The 24,986-nt window shown below is 42.7% G+C and overlaps 1 protein-coding gene across 1 annotated transcript; it reads right to left on the reverse strand.

Annotated features, from left to right (window-relative positions):
• Positions 1-688: 688 nt before the first annotated feature.
• dbndd1 (dysbindin domain containing 1) lies at positions 689-23,190 on the reverse strand. Its single transcript, XM_006641142.3, has 4 exons — positions 22,823-23,190; positions 16,818-16,958; positions 8,882-9,019; positions 689-1,656 (listed from the first exon to the last, which is right to left on the reverse strand). Exons 1-4 carry the CDS (start codon positions 22,851-22,853, stop codon positions 1,508-1,510), a joined length of 459 nt encoding a protein of 152 aa, XP_006641205.1. The 5' UTR covers positions 22,854-23,190; the 3' UTR covers positions 689-1,507.
• Positions 23,191-24,986: the final 1,796 nt, after the last annotated feature.

A 24,986-nucleotide genomic window follows, 5' to 3' on the forward strand; every position in this document is an offset into this window, starting at 1 on the left:
CATTGGAAATTTGGAATAGTTTGTCCTTCCAGTCCACCCAAAGCTCTGCTGTGAATGTCATACTTTTACGAATCTAACTTCCACTAGAGTTACTTGACCCAAATGCTATTTTCATAGAGATGGAAGTCCATAATTAGAACATGCTTACATAATAAAATTCTCAGTTCTCTCAAAATCCCTAATCCATGGCTAAGAATGGAATATCTCTCAAGGTGATAGTATGTGCTGTAGGGTGCTACACTATGTTTCTATAAAATCCTTCAAAATGATAAATTAAATCCAATGTAATTTCTTTAACATGTTTCTGTAGATAGTGCCGTAACAGTTACTTTTAAATTACATATTGGTTTATGAAATTCTCACGATTATTGAATTTCACTGTATAGCTGTCAAGGCACACTTACAAGACCTGTGGGGACTTGGCATCCCAGTGGGGAAACTACCATCTGTGAAAAAAATGAAACCCTGATATTCTAAAGGTAATTAAAGTGTATTTCCAAAAATGCAAATTCTGATATTTTAGCACAAGTCAGCTTTGGTTTCGTTTCCAAGGGGAATTAATAACATGCCGGGCAGTTGTCAGTTTGAACTACTTTAGAAACAAAGCAAACACAAAACCCCAAACATTTTAATTTGATTTTTTTTTCCAAGGAACTGCAGTATTCACAGAACGGACTCCAGGCAAAGCTTTTTTTACTTGAATGTACTTTATTGAATGTCAGATCCAGTGTTTCATGTATTATTAGTGAGGGACTAGTTATGTCAGCTGTCCATTCGCATAGGCAGGCAGATTTGCCTGTGATAGATATGACCTATGAAACCACAATGGGTTCACATCAGTCCTACCCTGTTTCACAACCGAGAGAGAGAAAAAAGGATTTGACATCTCGTTATAACATTAGTAATTTGGTTCCTTGTGCTACAGTAGCAGTTAGTCATTTGGGGAAACCATAGATACAATTACTTGAAAGGCAGCAAATTATAGGCTTGTGGTTTACACATTAAGTTACAGCAAAGCACTGCAGGAAGTTTCCTGCTGTTAGTGAGCTTATGGTCTTCACGTTGTACAGTACATCAACATCTCAGTGCTGAAAGAATATCGCTAAGGGACATTTCACATTGTTATGATTCCTGCGTACAAGCAGGGACGGTGGTCTTGACTTGAGTGGTTGTGCGTTAAACCTATTTCTGCCATGTTCTCTCCAGCAGGATGTTGCTTTTGGGGCACAAGGCTTCCCAAGCTCAGGGTTCAGGAAGGTAACCATTTCATCCAAGCTGGCCAAGGCCAACGAAGTCCCAGTACGGAAAACATCAGTGAAAGTGCAGCCCGTGAACACAAAGGATGTGCTAATGAAATCCCTCACAGCGACACGTGTGTATGTATTTATAGGTGTCCACTCCTAGCTTGGCTTCTATTAGTTTACAGTGCACAGCATTCAACAGCAATATCTCTTTAGCACCATGGGTTGGTGGGGGCAGTCCTGGCTTGTGCTGGCCGGTGACGGACTCAGGGCTGCTTGGGCCGGTCCATCTTGAGGAAGGGCTCTGTGTTCTCCGAGTCGCTGGGGTTCTTCCTCTCCCGGGGCTGCTCCCCTTTGCCCCGTGTCCAGGAGGGGGAGCGCAGGTACCCGCAGCGAGGAAGAGGAGGCTGGTGGCCTGCGAACACAGAGCAGAGGTGTCACCCTCGCAGACGGGCGCTGTACATGTAGAACTTGTGTGTGACTTGGGCAAACTTGTGTTCTGTATTCGGCTGACTTGGGCAAACTCTTGTGTTCTGCACATTTTAGAGAACATCTACCCATCTTTTGACCGCTTCTTCCAATTCAGGGTAGCGACAGAGCCGGAGCCGATCCCAGCAAGCAACGGGTGCAAGGCAGGGTACACCATGGACAGGACGCCAGTACATCTTGGGGAACACACTCACACCAGGGCCAGTTTTCCCAGAAACCAATTAACCAAGTACAGTATGTCTTTGGACTGCGGGAGGAAACCAGAACACCCGGAGGAGACCCATACAAACACAGGGAGAACATACAGACTCCACAGAGACAGCACCCCAGCTCTGGAATCAAACGCGGGGCTGCAGCACTGTGGTCTTAGAGAATGTATTGTAAGAAATGCATCTGTTTGCAGAGGTGCATTGATGATATGTCAGTCATGCCTTGCCCAGCAGAATACATGAGAAGACATCCCTAAAAAACTTGGGACACACCTCAGTACCACTGCCATCGCGATTAATCTGAAAATCTGTAGCTGGACCTTCTGCTCTTGGAATTAAAGTTGTGTAATTATGTGCTCATAAATAGTGCAATTTAAAATATTGCATTAAAAAACTAAAATTATCCCATATTCAGTAAACCACAGAAGTGTTTGGTGTAAGCCTTTTTTTAAGTGTAGGTTGGGCTAAGATGAAGTGATATCACTCCAATAAGGACAACCCCCATTAATCATCTTTGATGTTCTCGGATAGGAAAGCTGACATTTATATTTAATAAGCACCTCTTGCTGGAAACTGATTCCATAAACATATACAGTAAGTGAAACAAGGATTGACTGATGACTAATTTACAGTGATGATCAGTCTCTGCAGAGCTGAGTGCACACAACAATCACCGGTCTGTTGGAAGCCCAGTTAGAGCTGTGCAGAAGCTTTCACACTGGTTCTCTCAATGGTGTCATCCATCCATCAATTTTCTAACCACTTCATCCAATTCAGGCTCATGGGGGAGCTGGCATCTATCCCAGCAAGCAACAGGAGGATGGCAGGGTACCTCCTGGATGTGATACCAGTCCACTGCAGGGCACACACAGACACAAACACACACACACACACTCACCAGGGCCAGTTTCCCAGAAGCCAATTAACTACCAGCAGATCTTTGGACTGTGAGAGGAGACTGGAGCACCTGGAGAAAACCCAGCAAAAACAGGGAGACCATACAAACTCCACACAGAAAGCTCACCAGGAATCGGACCCAGGGCCCAACACTGCGAGGCAGCAATGATAAGCACTGTGCCACCTTGCTGCCCTCAGCAGATTTATATTCTGAGATAATGAAAGCTCAGAGGGGTTACTGGACGCAGAACTGTAAGAATGGGCATGAGTCAGGTTTATTACTTTTTTATTCTCTTTATATTGAATAATATATTTTATTCTCTTTATATTGAAGTCATCATATCAACAAATTCAAACCAGATAATAGATAATCTCACAGGTATCAAGTAAAGAATTTAAAGCAAGACCTCATATTTGTTATTTGGGTAAAGCCAACCAGACTCATTCTTTTTTTTTCCTGCTGTGAAAATTGACCACAGAATTGCAAATCATACAGTGCCTAACCCATTTTCTCTCCTTCTCTTCAGAGCTGCACTATTGATCTCTGGTAGATTGATAGTACCAGTGCAGAATTTAATGAGCATGCATTTACATCCTGTTCACTGGGTCTGAGGTGTCCTGCTGCACTCGCCGAGCGGGTGGGGAGAGGAAGGGAGATGAGTGGTTCCCACCCTCTTGTGTCATCTGCAATACAGGCCACACTGTGGAAGCAGAGTAACTTTGTGCTGAGTGAGTTTAAAATACCACACCCGTCAGCACTCCAGTCAGCTATCTGACAGAGTTGTGGCTGTGCTTGATTGATGGTGGTATGAATATACATGATGCAGACCACAGCGTACTTCGCAGTGGGATATTAGCAGAGGGGGGTCTTCCTAATGGATGCAGGGCCATTGTTTGTGTGTATGATGTATATGAGACACCACAGGATTCTGCAAGACATCTCACAGTTGTCACACCCAAAGTTCTGCCAGTCTGCTTCCCACACAATCCACAATTCATTCATGAATCACAAGAAATGGCTTAGTTGGAGAAAGCTACTATTTCTCACATTCATTTCTCTACAAGAACTACAACTATATGCGAACCCCTACTTTGTAAGTTTTTCTTTAAGCATCCCCTCAGCATTTAAAGATCTAGCAATGTGAGCTGGTTAATGGGAGGGCTAAGCTCTTTTGACAGAGAAATAAAAACTTACTAAGAATATACAGTGACCAGGTCTGTCTGGAAAAGACTGATAAGTCCTGCTGAAATGTCCAGTACCAGCTTCTGTTCTGTTTCTACAATAGCTATGGGGATTCCATAATTCATCTTAAGAGTTCAATGTCCAGCCCACCTTTACAACCTCACACTGTCCTATCTGTCAGGAGTTCAGGAGCTGATACAGATGCTGAATAAAGCTGGGCTTTGGCTTGAAAGAGGTACTTTACTTCATTTGAATAAGAAATGCTGGTGCTTCTCTCATTAACCTTTCCTTGTCATCAATATTTAATGACGTGTGCTCTCTTTCATCCAAAGCAAACCCACAGGCCTCCTCTGGGCTCCCTGGCTGGGACTGACTCAATCAGTCAGTGTCATGCGTCTTGATGACCTTTGACCTTTCAAAATCTTTTCGCGGTGTGCTGGACAGTGCTCTCTGTCCTTTGTATATACTTAAAGGTTTTATCCCAGACGAGAGAAGATGATCCCCTAGCATTAACACTACACAGACATTCTGAATTCAATGCCCAGTCCTCCCAGTGCCTTCTGGACATTTCTCCACACCTTCTAACGAGGCAGAGTTTAAGAAGGGAAATGATATATAAAAATAAATACACGAGAATTAAAATTCTAATTGGTATCCTTTTTTTTCTGCTTCGTCCCAGAGACTTTTTTAAACTGATTTACTGAATATTATTTCCACCGTTATCAAAATGCAGGAACATGTAAATATGTTTTAAGAACATAAGAAATGCTGAAAATGAGAGGGGGACATTCAGCTAATCTAAGCCATTTGTTAATTTGTAATTTATTGATCAAAGGATCTCATCCAGCCAGGGTATCAGGTTCAACAAAATGGACGAGTAGCTTGTTCCACACTCCCACCGCCCTATGAGTACAGACGTTTCACCCAGAGGATGCATTATACCAACTCATAATGACTTACAGTATACGGTATTGAAACATCTATTGATCTTGATGTACCCTGTCAGCTGACATCACCAACCTTTCACTGAAATGGTTTTACGTATTTACCACACTAAGATGGTGACGTAAAAGAGTTTGCCGTTTGCTGGATATGTTTCTGGCTGTGGTGGTGGTTATATATGATTATGCATCTTTTTCCTCTCTATCAGTTTTTGGTGCAGCTCAACGTGGGAGATTGGTTCAGGGGAAGGCAGGGATATTGGCTTGGCTTTGTTTTTCACTCCCTGTCTGAGCTGAGTTAAAGCAGAGCGTCATCTGCACGTACAGCAGGCCCCTGGCTGGGGAGTGAATTATTCATGGCTCAGTGCGAGTGCTTTCAGCTTCGAGGAGGACCAAACACGCTGCACCAGTATTCCCACATCGAGCATGACTGGGCTTTAACTCTTCGCTTACAGTAGGACTCTGCTGACTCTACTGATTGCTTTGGTAAGGATGACATGGCATATCTTAAAAATATAATGATCTTGTTAACCACATCTATCTAGTAAGCAAATGAATGGTTCTTGCACTGTGTATATATAATAATTATACATTAAATATAACATACTTTTTCAGTGTCTTTCTCAGTGTGTTTGTGTCCTACACACTCTCACTAGAGAACCAATAATCACACCAGAATCATCACCAATTATGTTAGTCAAGTTAATCAATTAGTTACCATAACAGCCTTCTATGGCAGAGGATCTGCTCCACCTGTTCTATCTGTCTTGGAGCCTTGCCAGTCTCTGGTTTGCAACATTGTGTTCTTGCCAGTCTGCTTCACCCCCACAACGTGCTACTCATCTGCACCTGAATCCAGCCTTCGGCCCCTGACCACTGTTCCTTACCAGTAAGGCCAGCAGCATCCCAGACAGAGGTCCTTTGATTTTGCTACAGATGTTATTATACAGGTCTTAAAGTGGTGGCCGTACAAGGATAAGTAAGTAGCCTCCTACAGAAGGAAACCTGTTTGTGTCAGAGCCTGGACATCACTGCCTTTTCCTTTAGGGTAGCCAGATCGGAATGCTTTGGCTACCCGTGGCCTGGATTAAAAAAGCTCCTCTCTTGCCTGTGCTCAACACACACTTACTATTGTCCAATGGTGTGTGAAGTGTGTGAAGCTGCTGTGTGTGAAGCTGCTGTGCTTTCACCCAGAGTGTACGTTGTAAAAACAGGATGAAGGGTGAGGAAGGCTTCATACAAGCACTGAGTTGCACATTCATTGTTCAAAATAACAATAATATGTTTGTTTTATACGTGCTTTTAAGAAGACTGTTGTCCACTGTGTCAAGCCTGGTCTTAGACAAAGTAAGAAAACGTGAATGAGCAGATCTCAGATTAGTGCTGGACTGTAGAGCTAGACTATTCAGCGCCTTATATGTAAGCAGGAAAACTTTATGATGTGTTTTTTAAATGTAAACCAGAACACAACTTCACAGGGAGCCAATACAATTTACAAAGCAGCAGTTACAGTACATGCTGAAGCGGAGTATTTTCAGCACATACACCACAAATGGTGGACATACTGAAGCCTTCCATAGAACCTATTTACTGCAGTATGTAATATAGTCTAATCCTGATTAAACAAGGTCATATGCCAATATTTCCACATCGGACATACAGAGCAACAGAACCTACACAACCTGGTTATGTTACAAAGAGGGACAAATATACTATTGTGACATTTCTAATATTCACTTCAAATGACAACACAGGGTCTAAAATATCAGCAGGTTTTCTATTTTCAGTCAATATTTAATTTCAGCACAGTCATCAACAACAGCAATGAAATCACCAATCTTGTGTACATATTTTTGGGAACTTATGAGCACAACCTGTCTCATTGCAGCTTAGCTTAAACACTGTGTTGTACCCATACTTAATATCAGACAGACAGCTGAAAAGTGCAGAAAGTGCAGCAGTGGTATCTGAATTAGTCTGCAAGTATATCCGTCATCAGTATAGCAGTGAAACCCAAGATTGTGGTCATAATCTGACCAAGATGCTAATTCATCCAACAGACCCATGTGGAACACCCTGAGTAACACGGAGAGGCACAGGAGCAGATTTAGGACAGCCAAGATTTACTCATTGGCCCACAGTATTCAAGTAGGAGCAAAACCAGTGATCCCTGGATAATCTTCTATGTGTCCCAGCAGGGCACCATTTATGCTGCATTTATGTCCACAGGGGCAAAGGGTATTAAGTGACCCTGGGTCATAAACTATTAGAAAAATAGGAACTATCACAACTAGGACTGTTTCAGTGATGCATTTTTGTCTAAACCCTGATTTAGGTTCAAACCTCATCAGCAGCATGAATAGACTGCAGTTGACTTGTTGGTTAATGCTTGTTGATATTTTTTTCTTGTTTTCTACTTTGCTTACTTTGATTTCTTGAAGGAGAGTTTAAGAAGTTGAAATAGCAGGAGGAAACGGTAGCAGAGGAACTTGGGCTGACATCACACAGGGTGAGAATTATAATGAAATTAAATATCATAAAATTAGTAACATAAATTATACTATAAAAAAATAAAATGAAACTGTTTTAGTAACAGGACCTTCACCATTATAAGGAACTACTATCTGTTTGACCTTAAACACCCATCAGAATGAGAATAGTTGCTTTGCTGTGTCACTACAGAATCAGAACTAGTGTAAACAAAAGATTACAGCACTGGGCTCAGGTTTCAGACGTACTGTAGTGTTAGTCCCTGCGGACCTGTCTACATGGACTGGAGGGAATAAGGGATCAATACTCAGTGAAGGAGTTGGCAGACTGTTGTTCATCGCCAGGAATTGGTTTACTATTTCTGACCACAGCTTCAGTGTTGATAGATGCTACTTACACTCGCAAAGTCTGTCTTGCTTTTACTTTTTCTCTATGAAAGATTATAGTTTTTCTTTTTAAAAATGCACATCCTCATCTGACTTTTGAATTGAAACTCTTTACAAATATGAACGTGTGTTTTTTTTTTCGAACGTGTCTCAACAATGTGAGGACGTTGTTCTGTTTCTTGTGTCAAAAAGACCCTATAGCTTCTTTATGTTCACCACCACCAGCAAATTCTACAGGGAGTGTATTTGACCTGTGCACATAGGATAACATAATAGAAATTGTAAAGCTAGAACTTCAGATGGATTAGAATCTAGACAAAGAATACAAAGGAATACTGAGAACAATGTATATATTACAAAGAGTGCACAATACTGGATAAATATGTACATTTGTATAAATGTAATATAATATCTTTAGAATGTTATTACACTCACTTAATAGCTTCAGCAGATAGATCTATTCTGTTTGTAGTTCCAGAAGAAAAATGCTGCCAAGTGAATTTCGTCTCCACTTAAGACCCCTCCTGTTGTTCTATTACTGCAACTCCAGTGCAGAAATATTTAAAGCAGTCTCTGTGAAACACACAGCCGGTGCTTGTAATACCCTATTCAAACTGTGATAGATTTCCATAGAGCTTTGGAGGGATTTTCTGTTCAACAGAGCTTTTGCTAAAAAGCACAAGTTAATACTACTTTCCATTTTCTCTAAATGCTTTGTTTTTTTTTCCATCAGAGGACGTGTGGAAACCATCTACTGCGCCATATCACGTATCACCGGAACGGAAAGACATTTTGCTTTGAGAAAAATGTTAAAAAGATTGTGAGGCCGTGCCCAGTCCTCCTAGACCTTCATATCCGCAGTTCATTTCAATGTAAATATGCTCTACAGTTTCTGTTTTTGTTTGATTATGTAAGCAATCCCTCACGCAGGCTGTAAATAGAATCTAGGCCATTCGTTACCACATTCAGTATTACTCCAGCCGCTCTGCTGCTGGTGCACAACAACACGCTGAAGAGCACAGAAGACACAGCAGGAGCCACTTACTTGCTGGGGGCTCATTCTGGTTCTCCTCATCCGAGTCAGCGAAGACCTCGGCCAGCTCCTGGTCCGACATGTCCGTGAGCTCTGTGAGGTCCAGGAGGTCAAAGTGCACCTCCAGCGATGAGACGCTGCTCAGGGGCTCTGTGCAAGACAGGGACGCCAAGAGGTCAATGCCTCTGTTTTCGACTGTGATGGCCACAACTTTTTTTTCCCGGTTCCGGTCTGAGAGTACCCTGAGAGGGACCTTGCTGCTTCTCTACGGGTATATTGCTGTGTTTTTTTTATATCTTAAATCGGTTATATATATATATGTCTACTTATCTCTTCTTATTTAATCTTTGGTTTATTTGACTCGTCGGTGTCCGTCTGCTAGCTGCATCTGTTTTGATTCTCACTTTCTGCAAGCTGCTGAAGACTTTCCAATGCATTCTGCCTGCTCACCTGCTCACCTGCTCACCGACCTCGACACTACGCCTGTGTGAATTTTGTGTGTGAATTGAACTGGTGAATTTTCCCACCTATGTCTGTGGTCACACACTTGATCTTGGCAAGCATGTCTCTGAAATTTGCAATAATCATGACATTTATTTCCCCAGCTCTTTGCTGTATGGGCTCTCACACTCTCTTCTCAACGAGCTGCAGTATGTCCAGAACACTGCAGCTGGACCAGTTACTCACACCAGACCTCGGCAGCACATCACTGCTACACTCAGGTCTCCACACTGGTTGCAATGTACATATGTACAAGTCACATATTCAATATAAGATCTTGTTACTGACTTTCAAGGCTCTAAACAATCTGGCTCCATCACACATCTGTTTTCACCCCTCCCCATAGGCTGTGGTCAGGTGAGGCCGGTCCTCTGCTCACTGTCCTTTAGATCTACAGTACTTATTTATCTTTATATAGCCTCTGTAAGGTAGTGAGATGTGGCTTTGTGAGAAAACCACCATCATGGCTCAAAATGCAGGCCCAGTGGTGTGGCCTTGAGCCAAGATGGCCACCTGTTAATTGGGAAAACCAGCAGAATGAAGCAGCGCTGGTCCGAATGAGTACATGGCACTCAGAGGGAATGAGATTCCACCTGAGGAAAGGGGGCTGTCAGATAGGCTCTGTGTGGAATTATCCACTCCTGGAGGCTAATCAAGAGGCTTAGAAGAGCAGCTGGGAGGAGAGAGGCTTCAGTCTGCGCCTGGGCTCCAGCCTGGAAGGAGGGGGAGTGTGTGAAGATGACTGGGCTGACACAAAGGCCGATAGGACTAAGCGAGCGAGTGAGGGAGGCTTGAGAAAATATACTGATGGAAAAAATAAAGGCAACAATTTCTGGAATGAGAATACTATAGTTATAGCTTACGTACTTTCACAAAAAGTTGTCAATTTTTTATTTTAAGCCCTCTGACTGCTGGCCTTAGAGCAAGGTGACCTGTCAGAGGCCCTCTGCTCACGCCTCCTAGACGCCACCACCGACTCGCTTGGGCCAGACAGAGGCTGCGATGGACTCGCCAGCATTGGCATCAGGTCCTCTTCAATCCGCAGGGCATTGTTGAAATACCACAAAGTGCCACCAGTCTGAGTGATGTAGAGGGCATACTGAATGAACAGAACAGTCTTGCTCATAATATTGGTATTGTACTGGAAGGTAGCGCTATTATTGTTTTTCAAAATCCCTCTAACAAAGTGTAGAAGTGTAGAGCTGCTCAGGTGATGCCAGGGGGGTTTAAACCTTCACACTGTGTGGCAATCTTCTAGCTGGCAGAGAAGGTCTCTGCAGGTTTATTCCTGTGCTAAGACAGGGATCACATTAATCTCATTACATGGCATCACCTGTGTGCAGTCAGGTCAGGAAAGACAACTTGATAGGTTAATCTAATGTTTCATGTACTTTTGTCCTACTGTTATTTTTGTGGGAGAAAAAACAAACATTTGGGGAACTCTTTTGTGCCATGAAATTCTGCAGTATAATATAGGACAAGCAGCAACTCCATTCAGGTATGTCCACGAATAATAAGGAGGATAGTCCTGATATCTGCAACACTGTACAGGTTACATACAGTATAAGAGGAGGCTGTACAGCCCATCTTGCTTGTTCTAGTTCTATGACCCAGGAATCTCATTAAGCTTCATCTTTAAAGACCCCACATAGCCAACTTCTACACATGACTAGGAAGCTGGTTTCTGTACTAAATCTTACAGACATTAATTTCCATTTGAGCCCCAGGGAAATGTATAAAAACAGGCTTTGTTGAAAAAGTTTCCTGATTCATTTAGTCAAATTATCGCCACATAATCTTCCCTGTTTAAACCAAAAACAGTTCAGCTCCCTTTATCTGCCTGATAGTCCCTTCAGACCACATGCTGTTACAGGGAATCTCACAGTTATTGAAAACAAGGTTAGTTTCCAAGCTGGCCTTTCAGAGTAACAACTGGTAACAAAAACAGCACCTGTGAAAGACTGAGTCTGAGTACTGGGTGACCAGTGCCAATGGCTACAGCTTTAAGAGCAGGAGGGTGGCTCTCTCGGCCCAGTGGTCAGGTGGAACTCAGCTGCACTCTGGAGAGAGTGGTTTGCACACAGCTCTTTCTGAGGTTACACAGCAGCTCGGTGACTCCCTGTACAAGTGCAATAGCAGGGTGGTTCAGTCTAGTCTGATCAAGACACATTAGGATAAACAACTGCAAAACGGCAAGAACTGTCTGTGTGCTATGCTGAAGTCTAACTCTTAATACATAAACTGACCACAGATTTAGACATAAATATACTAGACTTACATGTTTTCTGTGCTGGCTGCGACACAGTGTACCAATGATTTATTTACAAGCAATAAAGCAAAATATGAGTTAGAGCCCCCTTATGTGTATTCCAGAACACAATGATCACCCCAGGGAACAGACACTGGTCTGGTTCAGCCCAGACTAATGAGCTCTAAGCTCAGAGAGCTAAGTGTTACTGCAAGGAAGGTCAGACAAGATTCCTGCTGATTCAGGGAGGCGACAGAGTACGTGACTGAACACTTCCCATGATGCTCCTGTTCTGACAATGTCAGCTGTGTGGTGTGACATGCTCCTCAGGGCTTACTCCCCTGAGCTGGCTCGTCAGCAGGATTCGCCCGTGCGGACTATGGGAGCATGGCAATGTCCTGGCTGGGCGTTGGGGTTTAACAGCACTCGTCCGATCATGGAATTTTATTTAAAAGGTGTGAGGTACAACTGCTTCTTTTTTAAACAACAAAACATAAAGTCACATGTATTCAGTTTCAAACACATTTATGTTTGTGCAGAGAGTTTTTCCCCAATGAAAAGTGCTACACAACTTAAAGAAGATTACAGATCTTATCTCTCGGTTAATTCCAGTTTCATGCAGACATCATAAGAGGTTATGTATTACATCTATTTACAGTATATATTAAATAGATATATAGATACAAGTATTGATATATTCCTTTCTTATTTCTGTATTTTGCACCCAGGCATTAACTGTGGTGAATGCATTGTTATTGGTGTGATGAAATGGACAAAATGCTTGATTGACTGTTGTTGGTTGTAGAAAACTCTGAGAGTCGGTGGAATCTCATGGAGACCCCTTGTGCATCCTGAGAAACGGCTTTCTCTTGTGAAAACCATGCAAAATGGATCAGCAAAACATTGAACGGTTGCATGTGAAAAGAAAGAATAAAGCAGATCATTTAGCACACTGACAGACACTGTGCATAATTCTGCCTCTCCTGGCTAGCACCTCATTGTCAGGCATGGCATGGGTGTACACTGCAGCCTCTGTACTGAAGCATTCCTTGAGTCACTACTGGGGGATCTCTGAGTCCCAGCGGAGGGAATTGAGGCTTTATTATGGAAAGCAATTTGTTACAGGATCCAAAGGGGTTTTCTTCTGCAAACCACTTGATTAATCTGTAGCACGGATCTTGGTGAAAAAGAACAAGCAGGGAAAATCAATATTGAAGGACATTGCTCTTCATGAATAACAGCTTTTCTATTCCTGTTATGTGTGACTAATGAATTATTATTCTTTATTATTAGAGAGTCAAAGTAATATCACGACACAATGTGTGCAGTGCCTTGCTAAAGTATTCAGATCCTTACTATGTTAATATATTCTTCAAGACCTGAATGGTCAAACTGAAGACTCTAAGGGTAAATTACAGTAAATGTAAAACTAAAGAAAAAACAGAAATAAGTATTCAGACCCATGAACACAATATTTCGTTGCAGAAGTTACAATAGAAAGTCTTTCTGGGTAAGTCACTCCCAGCTTTACACCCAGGCTGGTGCAATTTGTGACATTTCCTGGCGGATTTACTCAAACTCTCTCAAGGTACTTGGGGAAGACTTATGGACATCAGTTTTCAAGTCTTTCCACAGTGTCTCAACAGGACTTTGACTGGGTCCCTCAGGGACATTCTCTTCCCTATCCTAAAGCCACTGCAGGGTAGCTTTGGATTTTTGATTATTGTCCTGATGAAAGGTGAATTTTCACCTGAGTTTGAAATCTTCAGGAGACTGAAACAGGTTTTTTTCACCTCCTCCCCACCACTAATTCACTGAAAAATCAGTAGGGGTGAGGCAAGGTCGCTCAAGTTGCTTCCAAACGCCTTTTGCTTTCAGAATATGAGAGTCCTTCTGCCTTTACTGGAATTCCTAGAGGCCCCATACACTTACAGAGCTAGAATTACTTTAATCTAAAACTCATTAGTCTTGAATAAACATTTTACAGTGGCATTGAAGTCAAGGAAACTGAATAAATTCAAAACCAAAGGGAGCTGTCTGAATTGTAAATATGAATCCAATTCTCTGAGAATGACTCATCTCCCCTGCTCCCCTGTGGAAGTGCTGACCACTCTAAAATCACACACGAAAAACAGAAAACAAAGGACCTTCGCATGACTTTCCTTCTCTTCTTTTGGCACCTACTGAACCCTTCCATAAATCTGCCCCTTCTGGCACAGTCTATGATGAGGGCTGATAAACTCCTCCTTCCTCCACCCCCTGTGGTGAACTACCGTGCTGGAGAGATAAGATAAGATCACTTTATTGGCGATATACAATTTTTTTGTATTAGGAACTTGGCTTTTCGCAGGCCCCAACTTGCTCTCCATGAGACACACAGACAGAGAGAGAAGTTTGGGGTCAGAGCGCAGGGTCAGCCATTTATACAGCATCCCTGGAGCTGTTGGGGTTAAGGGCCTTGATCAGGGGCCCATCAGAGTAGGATTCCTCTGCCAGCCACAGGATTCAAACCGGCAACCTTCCAGCTACAGGCGCAGATCCTGGGCCACAGAGCCAACACCGCCTGCCCCCTTTCTTTTTGGTGTGTATCAATCACAGAGGCTTTTTCTTCTCACTACAGACTGTGAGTTGTGATTTTCCATAAATATAACCATCTACCCATCCAACCGTTTTCCAACTACACGTCAGAGCCTATCCCAGCAAGCAACAGGCGCACGACAGGGTACACCCTGGACGGGACACCAGTCCATGACAGGGCAGACACAGTCTTGCACACATTTGTTTTATGACAAGATCCTCATTAGTGCTAAATATAGGACCCTCTTGTGTGGAAAATGAGAAAAACACAATGACAATAGTTTTTTTACCAAACTGGAACAAAAACTTCAAGTTCCAAAATGCAAGTGGACGCAGCTACAGTACATATAATTGGCCTTGTGCATGCCCACGGGGTGATAGTATTAGTGCAGTAGTACTGAGGAAAAACTACACAGTTCTATTTTGGAGGTGTAGTCAATAGAATATAGCAGACCAACAATTACTGTTCTAACCTCCTTTACATTGTAACTGGGACACATAAGGCATCACACTGAGTCAGTATGCACTTGTTGAACATAGTATTGAAGTTCCACGCTTTACAAATAAACCTTCTTCTAGAGTATTTCCTTAGAGTTCAAATGTAGCTCGATATTCACAAGGGTTCAGTGCAGAGAACCGTCCTGAATAGTCAAATTCGCCCCATACCGTCACATGAAGTACTACAGTATATAGTCTGTATGCTTAAAAAGACATAAGTAACCCTCCATTATACAGTATGATAATTAAAGTACTAATGCGTTGTCTTTAAGTTGATTTAAATTAACATTGATCAACTAAAACCAATAAAAGCACTTATAGTAATCAGCTAAAATAAACAAAGGAGCCCGCAAAGGAGTGTTTTCTGGCTTCTGTTCCTGAGTTCTTGTTGTCTAAACTGGTCAGTTACCTAACTAAGAGTTAAGTTAACCTGCTGTGCAGATCTCTCGTCTCTGGCCTCTTGATGTTCCCTATAAAACCTGCAGGACCACAGTTATCAGTACTGGACATTTAGACTGCTGTTCCAGACAGGCTTCACTATGTGTATAACCAGGAAATTTGCGATAGGAGAAATTACTTTCACATCACGATATTTTATAATTGCATTTTCAAAGAGTTGTATATATTATTAAACATTATAATATCATTAAATATTATTAAGTCTTATTTAAAGAGGTGTTGGAGTGACAAAACAGCTGACTAGTAGGTTAACTGTCTAATATAATGGGTAGCTGTCTAGTCCGAAGGGAGAATTAAAAAGTCATCAGAGGATACTCCACAGGGGAGAAATCGAGCAGGTCGGTGCTTTTGATGGGTAGAGAAAGTGGGAATGGGGTGTGTGGCGAGATGAATCCACCACTTATCTTCACAATGATAACAGTGCCGCGCTTGTATCAGTCACACTCAAAACTGAAGCCCTCACAGGTCCACTGACTGCGACTGGCAGCACATTCCTGACTTCTCTGTGGTGCCACTGTCTGCCAGGTGTGGCTACACTGCAGCTCCCGCCTCCGACCCGCCTTGGGAACACAGTCACCTTCAGGGCCTCAGTCTCGATTGTGCATTGAGGCCCCTGGTATAACTGGTCCCTTGTGTGGTGCTTGTGGCTACTCGCTCCCTGAAACTGGGAAGAGGCTCAATCACAACACTGTCCATGCTGGAGAGCCCGAACAAACAGAGCTTCTTCTTCGGAAGTGAAACATAATGCTGCTTTTCAGTTCACCCCACATGTCCCCGACAAACAAAAGACAATGGCCGCCACACAGTGTCCTCACAGCTGAGGTTTCGTGGCTCTTTTTTTGCAGAATACTTTCCAAGGATGTGTCTGCAGCACCGGGCTGCTGAGATGTGGTGTGTTCAGGGCACAAGGTTGTGGAGAGATACATTCATCTTGCCAGATTTGAGCTGATACGGCTTTTAAATAGCGCACTAATGAAGTACATTCCCACTGGGCTCACGATCAGCCTGGTCACGAGCAACTGCACAAGTGTTCGGAAAAAGCAAATGATTGTGTTGCAAAGTTAAGAGAGAGGGCGATCTAAGAACAGAAGAAAGGTTACAAATAAAAGAAAGCCGTTCAGCCCATCCGGCCCTCCTGGTTGTTAGGATCTAATCAATCCAAGCATGTCATCATGTTATCCAGCGGGTTCTTGGAAGAAGGCAGGGTACCGGCTTCAGCGGCATGGCTGAGTATTTTCTTTCATGCTCCCCAAACCCTCCTCATACGGAAGTGCCTCCTTCTATAACTACATTGTTAAAACAAGTAATGGAAATGTTAGACTAAAATGAATTTGTTTTAGTCTAACATTTCACATACCTTGAATGGTAGATGATGTAAATGATGTCGATCCTAATGATTTTAACATTGTTTGCACTGGAAAATGGTTCTGCTCCATGGCCTCATGATCTAACAAGCCACCGGTCTTCCAAGAGGAATGAATGGGCCTCTGGCTCAGTCCAGGATAATCGAGCCCTTGAGCATTACTCCACTGAGAAGATGTTGTGTGGTGTGGCTTTTAAATACTCCTACATGGCATTCTGGATAATGCTGCTGAGTCTTGTATCTCATAACACGACATCACAACACTTCAGTCTCTTCCCGTCCCCCCGAGAGCCCAGACTTACGCCGCCTCTCAGCGACCTGCAGCAGCCCGGAGTTGGGAATGGGGATCCCCCCCTCCTCTCCCGGAGGGCTGTGGCTCTGCTCTGCGGCCAGGTCGCCCGAACCAGAGGGCTTCAGCAGGCTCTGCGCATCTTTGATGGGTTCTGCCAACAAAAAGCAAAACAGCGTGTGATTCCCGGGGATCAAAACACACCGGCAGGCGGATCTCCTCCCCGGACAGGGCGAGAGCTGGCAGGGTGGCGGAGCTGCAGCAGGGCCGGGGGTCCTGGACTCGCATCTGCAGCCAGGCCCCTGGGCAAGGTGCTTCCCTGAACCGCGAGATTCCCAGCTGTAGGAATGGGTACAGATGTAAGTCACTCTGCACGAACACGTGAGCCAAATAAACCAGAAACTGGCTTGTAGCACTCATGCCGACAGCGGAGACCGATGCTGGGAACACAGCAGTGCTGCAGACGATCTGGAGAACCCCGTTCAGATTTAGGTGGCTAGACGGGAAAACTTAGGTGGCTGTGCTGAGCAGGAAACTTTCAGAAATGTCTGCGTCTTCCCGCAGTCACAGAGATTTGATCACAAACATCACAGCAAATTGATTAGCATGTTGTTGTGCTGGATCTGAGGAAGGTAATTTTTAGTTTTGCTTTCTTGTGAAATTAAATTTTAATTTTTTACTCCAGGCTTATTGCCCAAATAATTGACTTTTCTTGTTATCATTTAACAACATGGAAAACCTATTAATTGTTAATTCATGGCTTATGCATTATTAACAAAGGTAGCTTCAATATAAGCTGAGTATTTTCAGCTCTTCTAGAATTAAGAGGTATAAAAGCAAATATGGTGCTATGCTGTCCTAAAGCAGAAATTGCAAAGCAATATTTAGATACTGTATTGATATGTTTATTAATCTACAATATGTGTTTGCCTCTGTACCCTTGTAAATTCCAGCCATGACATTTATCTGTCTATGTAGAATGGACTATGTAAATATTGTATATAAACTACTGATAATTACAAATCTTCCAAAGGTATTGAAAGATACTGACTCTAGTGCATTAATCTTCACAGGCGGACAATCAGCATGAAATAATAAAGCTCTTTAGACACCAGCTATCCAGCTGCGTTTATCTAAATGAACTATGTCCTTTTTTGTAGTTGACCTTTTCTTTTTATTCTGGAAACAATTAAAAAATGAACATCTCCCCCCCCCCCCAAACTCCTCCTCCCCACAGGAACACACCTCTTCCAGCCTTCCTGAAATCCCCCCTCTATCCCAGAGCTCCTGTCCAGGGGCATGAATTATGTCCTTTTAATTTAATTATGTTAATAAAAACTTGAATAGATTCACTTTATATTTTCTAGAGTAATAGGTTGCAGGACTGTTAACAAGGTAATAGCGTGTTGGAAATTCTTAACATGAGACATTAAAATGTCTGACCTTTTTGAAAAAAACATCCAATTTAAACCTGAACTGTTATCTTTCATCTAACAGAGTTTCAAATTCACCAGACTTCTGTTTTAGCGACTCTTTTTTAGTGAAGATAATGTTTTTAAATTGTGAAATTTAAGTCCAAAGACATATTGATAGGTTCATTGGCTTCTGGGTGTGTTTATGTCAGTGTGTGCCCTGCGGCAGACTGAGGTCCCATCCAGGGGGTACCCTGCCTTGTGCCCGTTGCTTGCTGGGATAGACTCCAGCCCCCCCAACCTTGAATTGGATACAGTGGTTAGAAAATGGATGGATGTGTCTCTGTGGTGGACAGTGCTGTCCTCTGACTATGACCTGAAGCAAATGTAACACCTTCTTACGAACTCATGGGGCAGCGGGTTCCAGAGGCTCACAAGGAGATGATGGTTTATACAGTGACGTTACTATAAAGCAGCCTTACATCAGAGGTGTCTTGTCAGACTCGTTAATACTGCGGTAGAGAGACTGGCATATTATGAGCCCCAGAAAAACTATACTCTTCTGAGCGTTTCGTAAAAGATAAACAAATAGATAAATGATGTTCACTTCTTTTAAGCTGTGAAAAACAGTAACCCCCACAATTTTGTTTGGATGATTTAGAGCCTTAAAATGAATTATTGTTGCTCAATAAATATGGGACGCATGTACAGTATGCTTAGAATGCTTTTCAACTGATCTGTATCATCCCGGATTAAATAACTGTTCTTAAAGAAAATGAAGAGTAAAGGATTTTTTTATTGAAAAAAAAGTTGTCATAACACTAAAAAATAATGATCGTACTGCCTTGGTACTGAATGAATTACTATCCGAGTCAGCAGAGTCTGTGGGAAAAAAATGTTTGGGCTAAGGTATCATAGTGAAGTATCATAGTAATAAGCAATATTCCAAGAGTGTTTTTCATTGTCTGTCATTATTTTTTCTATTTATCCTGTTCGAAGGTACGGGAGACTGAAATTGAAATGGGAAATATTCTGTGCCCTGTCCTTCCAGTTTTTTACCTGGCAAAATGTCATGGTGTTGTTTAAAACAGGAACCCCATTTTCTCTGAAAGTAAGCTGCAGGAAAACTGTTTGCTTGCTAATAAACAGAACAGAACGCATGCAGATTGTAACAGAGAATTACAAGGTTTACGAGTCTGTTTGTTGGCTTGGTAAATACTAATGGATACAAATATTCTCATCCTTAACTTTTACAAGGCCTGTAAATCTTCCAAAAGTGAAATTGGTCATTATCTCCTGAACGTTCCTGGAAATGATGTCACAGGTGAACTCCAGTCCTGCTAATTTGTTTGACCACTTCGGCCAGAGCATCTGTCACATACTGAGAGCACTTCCTGTTGTCACATTGACATGCGACTGCGAATCTCACAGCTGGGTTTGTGAGTATACAGTGTTTAACATTTGTCCATTATTTTCTGTAATAATAATAGGTAAGTCAGGAAATACAGAGAAAATCCACCCAAACCTCTTACATCTGGGAAAAACCTGTAGGTGTTGGAAAGCTTTGGGATTTTTAACTCTCTCCTTGCAGGCCCACACACTGCTTCCTGTGGCGATGGTAGGTGATGTCAGCTGTCTCCCTGAGCCGCTCCTGTGTTGTCACCGGGGCGGACGCCCTGGTGGGCTCAGACTGACATTGCCCCGGGGTGTGCGATCCAGACTGCGAAGGGGTGGGGTTCAACTGCACACGGGCAGGGTGATGCCCTGCTCCTCAGAGGGCTGCTCTCTGAGCTCACAACTTCAGACACGACAGCCGGTCCGAGCGTTGCTGCAGAAAGGGTCTGTCCTGCATTGTTTCTGTTATAAAAGTACCCATAACCCTCAGAAGTGACTGCTGACGTCAGGCTGGTGACTATGGTGAATAATGAAACAGTCTTCCTCACCCATGAGGTACACGTTGTGGATAACCCACAAAGTTTGCCTCTTGCCTCTTGAGCTCTCCCTACAACAGTCAGCTGAAACACATGACAGATTTTATCCTAACTATCGTAACCAGGGAAATTAGAGTAAACATCTGGAGAACTGTCAGTGGTAAATCTGGACAGAGGGAAGACTGCCACACACCGAGATAACAAGATTCATCCATAAACGTGCTGCCATATTCCGTTATAATTTCCTGCAGCGTGTCACCCAGGGCAAGCTCTGAGACTGGAGACAAGACAGCATTTTGCATTGCTAGTGAACATACTATTCTGAGGACAGAGGTACATTTCATAGGACATTTGTCACCCACGAAAAAAGTCTTAAAAAATTGAAATAAACCCTTAAACTGTGAGCCCTGTTAAACAGTACACAGTATGTTGTATGTCAGTATTTGCAGTGTAGTTCTGTCACATTAGGAACAGCAGAAGCTAGAGCCAGAGATCCATGATTTAGGAAGAGCTTAATTTAATATAAACTTTTTTTCCCGTTAAAATGAGTCATTTATGTTCAATGTTTGTGTATTCTTCTTGTTTGCTGATGGTTAGGTTCTCTGGAAAATTCGCTAGGAAATTTGGTGACACAACATTTAGTCACTAGAGTAGGTAACTAATGGAATATGATGTTGTCTTGTCCTGAAAGCAAACTGCAGTGCTTCTTGGTCAGAAAGGGCATGAATAATAATGCCCTGCGGTTCTTCATCGGAGATGTCCTCACCTTTTGCTGCATCGGCTGGTCAGAGACCGCAAGTGCCGCTGCGATCTCTCGAGCTGAACCGTCTCCGGTCCGACTCGGGAACAACACCAGTGCTTCTGCTGCAACAGGCGGCGGAGCGGACACTACACTCCGGCAGAAAATGATTTGCGGACGCGTTTCGGAGGGAAGTGATGTCGCTCACGGCTGTGGGAGTTGTAAACCGTGCCAGACCGAGGGCGAATTTGCGAGTCCAGGATAAGTGAAAGCAAGCGCAGTCTAAACACGCTGGGCTCTGGTTTCACTGTAACGAGAGTCCCTCACCACACAACACAATAGCTTTTTAACCCTTAGAACAGGCACAGCGAGTCAGGCCACAATTTAATTATGGATTTTATTGCAGTGTTAACTAATTATGGTAAGTTACAGGTGTAATGTTACTCGTCTTCTTCAAACATTTTGTCCAGTACTTTTGCAGTGACACAACGCTTTTGACGCAGTTCACGTTACGGTAAACCACGGGAGATCAAAAATTGCATAGCCTCTCATTTAAATTATATTTTTTTTCTTTACTTTGGAAGGACATTGGTTTGTTGTGAGCTCTAGTTGGAAGACACATAGGTGGGACAGCTCAGACTCGGGATCTAAATAAACGCTTCTCATTTCTAAATACCCGAAACATTAAGCTCGGTAACAAATCCTAACAACAAGGCCACCGTACTGATAACGATATTGATATTTGTAACCGTTTGATAGGACGATAAAGCTCTCTTAAGTATCTTGAATACTGCTATATACATAAATAATGGTGCGAGTATAAAGTAATTTGTTTTCCATCCATTTTACATACTGTACTTTACTACTGAATGTATAAGTCTGTTTATGCTGCAGCTCATGGTTTCCTTTCTTCCCTGACAGAATCTGTCACAATATTAAGAGAAGATCTTTTGGGACTAGGAGTTGTAAGCAGCATGGCAATTGTATTATAATTCTCTAACATTCACAAAATTCTTTGAAGGGGCACTATTAAGTAATTCGTATTAATGTGGAAATCCTTGAGACCTTTTTTCTACTGTACTCTTGTGATCTCTACAGTTAACCTATAAAGATAAAGATCTAATGATGGGACTGTTTCCTAGTTTGGAAACGATTGCACATTGTGTCCCTGAGCTGACAACTGAATGTAGCAAACGCTTTGTTTTGGGCGTTTTTGTTTTCTTCTCCGCTGGTCATTTTCATGGTGATCCTGACTTTTGACTCTTCCAGTATTCATATTATTCAAAACGCTCGGGGTCTGCAGCAAGACCTGTGCTTGGAGGGGGTGGGGAGGGGAGGGTGGTTTCTCCCTGGTTCCTCAAGTCTTTGTGTTGACCTGCCTGTCAGAGGAAACAATTTTGTGTGTCAGGCCAGTACTAAGCTTTGTGGTCCCGTCTGTCTGAGCACATGGGACCTCTGCACCATGACACTGGGCTCCTGGTGAGTCGCCCATTTAAATGAGCTGATCCTGAGATCCCGGACCAGCTTACTGGCTCTGCAGTTTTTACAGTGACAGAGATGAATATTCCAGCCAAAACAAAATCAGCACAGAGGAGTCCTAGGCAAAGTAAGACATGTCTTATCTTTCTCTGGCTCTGCAAGACTGTCTTTAGGAGGTAGGCTGTTCTACACAGTGTAATTTTATCTTGTGTTTTTCAGTGTAGTGATGTAGCTTTCAAAGCACGCTAAGACCTCTGCAGAAACACACAAGTGAGCTGCAACATTTACCATTAAAACAGACGGTTTATGCTCTTTTCTTCACAATTGTACACGTGAAGTCCCCGAGAGCCCTACAAGCAGAGCCAGACAGCAGCAGCAAGTTTCTTGTACTGAAAGGAAATGTTTCGGATCGCTCTAAGATCTACCGGTCTGTGAAACTGAAACGCGGTGCACCCACCTGGGGTACCTGCCCCTCCTTGTGCGTCCATCCAGGCAGGTGGTGTGTCCGGGGCTGTCTAAGGCAGCAGCATGAGACAGGAAGAGAGAAAGGGAAGGAGACAGCAAGGCAGAGCGAGGCGCTGGCTGCACTCTCCACGGCATCAGACACCAGCAACACCCTCACCGATCCTCACAGCCGGAGTATCCCCGCAAAATCACCACCCTGGGCATTGCACCAGCACAAACATGTTGCCATGCAAGCAAAGATCACTTTGCAAATTGCAGAGCCACGCTACACTGTAAGCATTGCATTGTAAATGAGCTCGGGAAGGGAGACTGCAGAAAAAAAGCAGAGTGAGAGAGAGAGAGCAGAATGCAAGACACACTGGCGATCATCCAGATCTGGATGGGGGGGGTGGTGGGAGGGGTGTGGAGTGCGAGCTCAGGGTTTTGTGTGTGTAGCACTGAGCCACACCTAAATCAAAGAGGAAATCATCCATCCACTTCCTGTTAGCGTGGAGTAAAGCTATTCATGTAGGGCTGGAAGACACCATCCAATTTGCACAAAACCTAACGCCCGATTCTTCCCATCAAGGTTTAAACCTTAAGTGCTTGCTGTTGAAATGAAAGTTTGATTTTTTCAGATGTTCCCATTTGAAGGTAGCCTGAGGGAAATTCCCCATTATGCATTCAGCTCTTCTGACATGGTTTTTCTCTGCTATAAAATTTTCATAAGAGTTAAACACATGCATGAGATTAGGGCTCTCTGAGTACCCTTTGTTTTTTGAGTGATTCTTCAATAGACAAGTAGTGTTCATTCTTTATTCTTAAAGGCATTCTGTGGAGTTAATATCTTAAATATTGTACACACTGGAAAACAGCAAAAAACTAGCATTGGAACAGAACTGGAATAACACATTCAGAATAATTTTAAATAATTGAAAAGCTTCAGAAATGAAGTCACTGCAACTCAGTCCAATTAAATGCTAGAAAACTTATTCTTTGCTCAACAATACACATACAGCTCATCACGAAGGTGCAGATGTTTGCTAGTAGTATGAACAACTGGTGATACAGTGATATGATGTGGTGTTCTTTTAAAGGGTTAGGGTTAGGGTTAGGGTGTGTATTTTGTGTTCTTTTAAAGAGGTGAAAATGTGCCTGGGTGGGTGTCACTTGTAGGCAATGAAGAAATGAAGGGCATAGAGCAGTGACACCCTGTAAAGTAATCCCACAGGACTCCATTTTCTAACCACCGGCGCAAGGCGGGATATGCCTTGGACAAGAGATGCCAATCCATCACAGATCTCGCTGAATTATTGAATCTACCAGGAAGTGAAATGTACAGTATTTGACTGGATAGTGGACTGGGATTGGACATATCACAGCATGCGATTGCATCACATCCTAAAAATAATTTGTCACCCTCCAGATTGTAATCTCCTGCTCTATGAAAAGAAAAGGTTAGGGGTCCTGTACTGAATAGCTGGTACGATTTGGAGGAGATACTGTGCTCTCATTGTTAAGTGGAGACCTGAAAGAAACACAGCCACCACAGAACATGTACTGTATGTTTACATGGAGTGAAACAGCGTTTGTACTGCGAAAATCAGGGGGTTTGGCTTTGCAGTTTATGATGACCTTTTCTTCTTTCAATTTTTTTCCTACATTTTCTTAACAAAAATAATACCTTTAAAGGAAATACTATGAAAAGTTTCTAAAATTGAACACCTGTGTAAATTGTTTAATACGGGATGTTTTAGAAATATATTTCACATTTAACTGACATTTTGAGGCACACGTATGCTTGGAAAAGCAGAATTATAGTATTATTCTTATATAAATTAACTTCATTTTATGCAATAAATCTGTAAAGCTCACCATCTGGGGCCCACATAGTCATAAAGGTATAACGAATGTGCTCTTAATTCACTGGGAAAGTGAATAAAATACAAATGAAATCTGAAATGCATGCTGGCTATTTGTCACTCATATTATCATATTATTCGTAGAAAAAAATAATGCTAATACGGATTTTCTTTTAAATTCTATGTGAAAATAGGCTAAAGAGTCTGGACATATGTTAATTTTGGGAAATGTGAATGGAGGAGCTGGAAATATCTGACATTTCTCTTATCAAAATTAGATTTTCATTGGATTTCTGGGGCACTGTCAGGACAGCT

This window comes from Lepisosteus oculatus, chromosome 20, assembly GCF_040954835.1.
Source record: "Lepisosteus oculatus isolate fLepOcu1 chromosome 20, fLepOcu1.hap2, whole genome shotgun sequence".
Classification (NCBI taxonomy): Eukaryota; Metazoa; Chordata; class Actinopteri; order Semionotiformes; family Lepisosteidae; genus Lepisosteus; species Lepisosteus oculatus.